Below are 6749 nucleotides of genomic sequence, written 5' to 3'. Positions count from 1 at the left end.
TAAATGCCTTTGCTGCGCGAAAGAAGCAAAGATGACAACACTTTACTGATGTCAACTAGATAGCATTCATTCTATCCATTTATGACATTCTGGTGAACTGTCAGAAGGTTATTCTTTTGGTCTAATTTATATCAGTTCTCCGCTTATAATTTCCGACATTTTAATAAGTTATTTGTTAGTCAACTTGTCTATAATTCAGTACATGCACGCAGCTCTACATCTGTCACATGTGGCCGAGAAGACTAAATAAACCTGTGCTCATTTTCTATATTAGCGGGTCGGGTACAGGCCTCAGACTTTCACTTTATCACAGTCTAGCGGTTTCGGCTGGGTTATGACCAATCTTAGAAATTGCGGGTGGGAAAATGTGTTATATGTGTGCAGGGAATGTGTTATATACGTGCAGCTGTCGGCAGGGCTCTGAAGGAGACACAACCGGGAGAGAATCTCTACTTTCTTTCCCTTCCCTTGTTTACTTTAGCTGCCCGTTTAGACAGAGGAGAGGGCATCATGGGACATTTGGCTCTGTGTGTGAGATGTGGAGATATGCGTGTTCTAACACCACCTGTGAGTAAATGAGGATTCTCACAACCAGCACCTTAATATGTGCTTCTATCTACACACCGAGTATTTCTCCCCAAAGAGCCTTGAGTAAAACAATGCTGTTGAAATATTGACAATAAAAAGTATCCTCGTCTTTGTTTAAGAGTATTTCCTTCACCATGTCTGTCTGTCATTAAGTCACCAGGCACCAGGGTCACCTTGACTAATGATAGACAGGTTGGATTCCTATAGTGTCACTTACTATGCAACCAAAATAGAATCCTGAGTTGTAAGCTACTTCCTGGATAAATCTCCTAATGCCTCAATGGAACTCAAAATGAATCAAACAACAATACGAGAGGTTAAATAAACAAAATCACTGCAGTCTGCAAGCTTTTGTCCCCAACAGAAGTCACAATGAGCTGCAATGTTTACCCTCCCTGCCGACTGAAACCGCAGTCGACATTTGCATAACCTGAATGGCACGCAAATGTACCTCACACAACTAGCTTCCCGCTGTGATGAATAGGTCTGCTTTCTAAACATCATCCTGCTATGTCATGGGAATGCTTCTCACTGCACCTAGATGAGGGCTTCACTCAATTTCAGGAATCCACATTTACAGGGTGCGCTTTGATGGGGGTGGGCTCATGTCGCCGACGGCTTTAGCCAAGAGCCTCCTCTGCACTGGGTGTTATTTTCCTTACCCAGCTACTAAACATTTGGCAGAGGGGTGAAGTTTGGACGGCTGCTGTAGTAACCCCGGTAAACGGTTGAGCTGTGTGGCTGGAAAGAGCAGGAGGCAGTATGTGAATTGTGAAACCTCATGCGCAGCCAGGGAAGAGGGGCCCAGGATCTGGCCAGACATGGTGTCTTAAAAACACCCCCACACTCTAAGTAACAAGCCCGGGATGGTGCAGCCACATCGGGCTGCCAGCTGAGTGTTCACCGTGGCCAGCCTTACAAAGCTGCCTGGGTAAACAGATTCAGTGTGAGAGAGAGAGGCTCACTGTGGAGCCTGGTCAATTCTTTTGTTTGTCCGAGGGGGAGACAGGTAGGCAGGATAGAAGACAGGGGAGAGAAAAAAGGTCCCTAGTTTCCTGTGTCTCCCCAGAAAGAAAAACAGCTTTGACTAAAACAGCAGGGACGGAAGAAAAGGGTTGAGTAGAGCTTGTTGCAGGGTACTCATTTTAGAAATGTTTAACGGAGAAGTAGAGGTTGAGAGTTTATCTAAACTGGCCTGTATGGGAGACTGGAGCAAACAAAACTTGTTTTACAACATGTGACAGTACTCCTTTGTTTAAACTGGTTAGAAAAAATGTGTGCACATTTGACGTGATGACACATCTGGTTCTATATTTGGCATGTAACTCAGTTTTACTGGGGCAATATTTTTCCTGTCCTTTTGCATTAAATTAGAATACACGAAATATACAGCTAAAAGTTTTGAATTCCAGGAAAGTGATTGGATGTCAGATAAGGAGAGATGTCAGAGAGATAAGGACGGTGAGGGGGAAGTGGCGCTCTCTAGCGTTACCTACTCAATTACATAAACCACACTCCTGTCATGAATTGTACATTGTGTATAATAGAAAAGGACCGAAATAGTAGTATAGACTTATATTACCTATACATCCTGAGTGGCATACTAGAACAATGTCATGCGACAACAACGACGCTGAGAATATGGCCCCGACAAAAAGACGACATAGGAAAACACGACTATGTCAAATGAAGACAAAGCTACACAATTCCTTCCTACTCATCGGGGATATTTCTTCCGCACCTAATGTGTGTTTTAGAGCGTAATTTAAGTGCAAAACGTTGGAGCTGGACATCTTTGCAAGACAAACAACTCCACTGCCCATTGTTTCAAAACCCGCAAGGCAACAGCCGGGGCACATTCCGATGTTGTGCAATTCCACCAGATTCTGATAAGCAAATACTGTCTGTTATGGAAACGAGCTGCTCAGGAGTGAATACAGACAGATTTATTGCTGTATTTGTTATGAAGCTTCATGTTTGATTACAGAAAGGTTATACTACTTTACTACCAATCCTACTCCGTTGAATTCGATGGAACGTGCACCCTGGCAACAACACATCCTCTATAGAACAAACTATCACATTCACTTACATAATACGTGATAGGATAAAGCTAAGACTACAGTTGGCTGCAACTGGGATACATACTAACTTAACTAGTTTATCGGTCCTGGCTAAGTTAGCTAGTTAGCAGGCAAAAATAATAACTTTTCACTTCGTCCTCATGTCAGAGAACAACAGGACATGTTAACTACAAATATATCCTTGAGGTTTTGTGGTAGGGAATAAATATCCTTGTTGGATGGTGCAAGAGTTTCATTTCCTCGTAGTTATCACTTTGTAAAGTTAAAAGAAGAAGTTGTGTTGCCCAGTGCGATAATGTAGCTCGTTAGCTATGTTAGCTAGGTAGCTACCATGCATGCGCTCCCCTATGCAGCAAGCATGCCCACGGAGCCCTAGGGACAGCACCGTAGTCACCCCTTCCCTCCCAACTACCCCATTTCTCCAGACGGCGTTTTACCTTCATCGAGAAGCCTGTCAAGGTGTGTAAAGATACCGCACAGATTTGGCAAACTGGTCATCAGCTTCTTTTCGTTTAACAATTGCATCAAATAGTCGGGACTCGGCCTCGGTCTCTCCTTCACCTCGATCTCTCCAACCATCATCTTTGCGTCTAGAGTGCGAGCGAGCCTCCAACAGAATCCTGTTTTATGAAAAGAAAACAAATGCCAAAGAAAAACTTGCAGATCAAATCCTTTGTTCCTCCCACGTTTCGATTGCTGTAGTTAGAAGACCCTCTGAACCAAAATCGGATTTAATTTGTTGTTAAAGCTGGGAGAGGGGAAAAATAAGCACTATCTCCTCCCAAAGACTGTATCGCCGTGTACTCTCCTCTACTCCGCGCTCAGGGACGTTCCGAACTACCACTGTTAACTGCAGCGACTATTCGCCAAAAGCTTTACGTCCCCTCTTCGCCTATTGGTCAAAAGCGCCTTCAAGGGACTGGTGATATCACCAATAAGCACAAGGTACTGCACCATGAGGGCGGTGAAGTGCCAATATGTGATCTACAGAGATTAGAACCAATTGTGGACAGTACAGAGAAAGTGAATTTACAGATTTCATACACAGGTTGTATGGGGCTCTAAAAAGTATATTTCAGTAGTTGAGTAGAAATCAAAAGCATAGGAGAATATGGAAACATTGCAAATGAAACATTATTACATTTAAATGTACGTTTTGGTCATTTAGCAGAAGCTATTATCCAGAGCGACTTAAAAAGACTTAACTTAGGTTTAAGTGCCTTGCTGAAGGGCACATCGATAGATGAGGGTTCAGAAAGCTTTTTGCAGATGGCTGACAAGTTTATGGTGTATAAAGACCAGTAGGAGACTTGATACTTTAATAAATGGAACACAAGTCACTTTAATAATGATACTTGAAGAATGTTTACATATCTCGCATTACTCATCTCTCATCCATATACTGTATACTGTATCCTTCACTATCTATTCTTTAATATCTATTACATCTTAGCCGCTCTGTCACTGCTCATCCATATATTTTATACTTATATATTCTCATCCCATTCCTTTACTAGATTGTGTGTATTAGGTTTTGTTGTGGAATTTGTTAGATATTAGGTTTCGTTGTGGAATTGTTAGATATTACCTGTTAGATACTACTGCACTGTCGGATCTAGAAGCACAAGCATTTTGCTACACTCACAATAACATCTGCTAACCATGTGTCTGTGAACAATAAAATTTGATTTGATTTGATTTTGAGTTATTAGTCATGTGACCAAAATAGACACGCATCATGACGTTTAAATCTCAAACAGCATGTTACAATAACTCTCAGTGTCTGCTTTGGATTAATTTATCAACGTGACAATATTCAGTACTGGCCTAGGTTATTTTAACAAGCCTGCCCCATCTTTGGACAGACCATTCCATATTCATTGAGGATTAACTCATCTCAGATTATCAATAGCCCACACATTGGAGCCGCCCACCTGGGTCGTTCCTTAATTGAAACGAAACCCTGTCATGTTCTACATTTGGCAGCTGTTGCCGACTGGAGTGGTGCCCACCTAAATCTGAGAATTTGACCTTGGCCCCTATTCAATTGGTTCCCTAGTCTCTCTGCCTTTGTGAAAGTAGTCCCTCTGCTTCGGCGTTAGAATACTAACCAGCTGCACTGTGACCTCTGACTTAGCCGTCATGTGTCAGCCCTCAGTGATGCACTTCAGGACTTCACTAGTGTGTCTCACACAGGAGACAGGCTAGAACACACATTCTTTAAGATAACAACAAGGAACAACATATCTCATGGATCGCTCAAAGCAGGAGGGGAGATGTTGCTATGGTTACCCATGGAAATAGAATTACATTATATTTTTCATATAATTATATTTCTATGTCATTGCCTTACCAACCCGGGAAAAACACTATTCGGTTGTAATAGCTGTCCATCACGCTAAACTACTACATTTGACCATCTCGAGCTGCGATACGTCGAACAAGACAACAAAGTAGAAATATTATTAACACAGACCTACCAGGTCTCAAGACATTTCTCTACATTGTTTTGTTGTCGTCTGTCAGAGAAAGAAAAGCCTTCAACATGTATTTTATGCCTGGGGGTAAGAAATGTGTGCCTCATCTCTTCCAATTACTAAAGCACTGGTGTGAATGTAACGCAACACTGGAAGTGAAAACACATCACAAATGTCTATATTTTTCTTTTTGAAGGATTGATAACTGAATCAGGTTTCTTTTATTTCAAGGAGAGATAACCCACTTGGCAAAGTAGAATGAAAAAACGAGGAAGAGGAAAAAATCAAATGTTATTTGATGTGAGTCAGAGATAGCTAAATTGTTCATGGTTTTTGCTTTATATTTTCACTTTTCACTTCTTTTGAATATACAGTAAGTGCTGCAAGTAGAAGTAACATAGTAAACGTAAATCCTGGACACTCCAATTAGTATGAGATATTACGTTTCGTATGGTATGTATTCATTTGTGGCTGTCCATTTCGTATGATTTGTTACAAATTACAATTCCAATTTTATTTTACGAATTGCAATTTGTACAATATGATACACATTTTCTAAATGTATGATATGTTGCAAATTCCCTTTACTGTGGCTAACGTTAGCTAGGTGACTAGGTGGATAACACTTACGATAGCTAGGTCGTTAATGTTAGCTAAGCCAGGGGTTAGGGTTAAAATTCAAGTTAGAGTTAAGGTTAGTTATTAGGTTAAAGGGTTAAGGTTAGGGGAAGGGTTAGCTAACATGCTAAGTAGTTGCCAAGTAGCTAAAAAGTAGTAAGTAGTTGCAAAGTTGCTAATTAGCAAAATGCTAAAGTTGTCCATGATTCGAACACACAACCTTTGGGCTAAGAGTAAGGTTAAGAGGTTAGGGTTAGGGTACTCTCCTTCACTCTCTTACACACGCACACACGCACGCAAGCACGCGCACACACACACACACACACACACACACACACACACACACACACACACACACACACACACACACACACACACACACACACACACACACACACACACAGACACACACACACACACACACACACACGTGACCCAACTCAGAAACAGAGCCAGACGCAAGGTACAAATTACCATGCGCGCTGATGTTTAGCTAACATGCTAAGTAGTTGCAAAGTAGCAACAAAAATTGTAAGTAGTCGCAAAGTTGCTAATTAGCTGAAATGCTAAAGTTGTCCATGATGAGATTCAAACACACAACCTTTGGGTTGCTAGACGTTCGTGTTATACATTAATAACATCGGTTTTTCATGAAATAACCTTCTGTCTTATGTAACCATACCAAATGTAACATATTATTCTAATTTGGTGCTCCATATTTACATTTACTGTGTTACGTCAGTCTATGGGACCAGGCTGATGGAGAGAAGTCACAAATTTCTGGCATCAAAAAGATCTGGCATCTATTTCAAGCTTTGAAAATGGGTTTAGTTCTTATCTCCATCAGCGCGCATGGTAATTTGTACCTTGTGCCTGGCTCTGTTTCTGAGTTGGGTCACGTGGTTGTGGTGTGTGTGTGTGTGAGAGAGAGAGATTGAAAGAATTTGTGTGTCTTGGCAGCGGGCTAGTGTATAGCTGAGAT

At 41.4% G+C, this 6749-nt stretch overlaps 1 protein-coding gene across 5 annotated transcripts in view; it reads right to left on the bottom strand.

The window, feature by feature from the left end:
- The window catches only part of LOC129811447 (protein quaking-A), a 125353-nt gene extending 121813 nt beyond the window's left edge, over nucleotides 1–3540 (bottom strand). For 2 of the 5 annotated variants that reach the window (XM_055862750.1, XM_055862749.1), the window contains exon 1: nucleotides 3110–3538. In XM_055862750.1, coding sequence (XP_055718725.1) covers nucleotides 3110–3254 — 145 coding nt within the window. In that variant the 5' untranslated portion in view covers nucleotides 3255–3538. Of the gene's footprint in view, nucleotides 1–3109 lie in introns of all 5 variants that reach the window. The other 3 variants (XM_055862748.1, XM_055862751.1, XM_055862752.1) reach the window with 3 other exon arrangements.
- Between the last annotated feature and the right edge of the window lie 3209 nt (nucleotides 3541–6749).

Source organism: Salvelinus fontinalis, chromosome 15 (assembly GCF_029448725.1).
Source record: "Salvelinus fontinalis isolate EN_2023a chromosome 15, ASM2944872v1, whole genome shotgun sequence".
NCBI classification, from domain to species: Eukaryota; Metazoa; Chordata; class Actinopteri; order Salmoniformes; family Salmonidae; genus Salvelinus; species Salvelinus fontinalis.
Note: the sequence above shows the minus strand (reverse complement) of the source record. Positions and strands in the feature narration are given on the sequence as shown.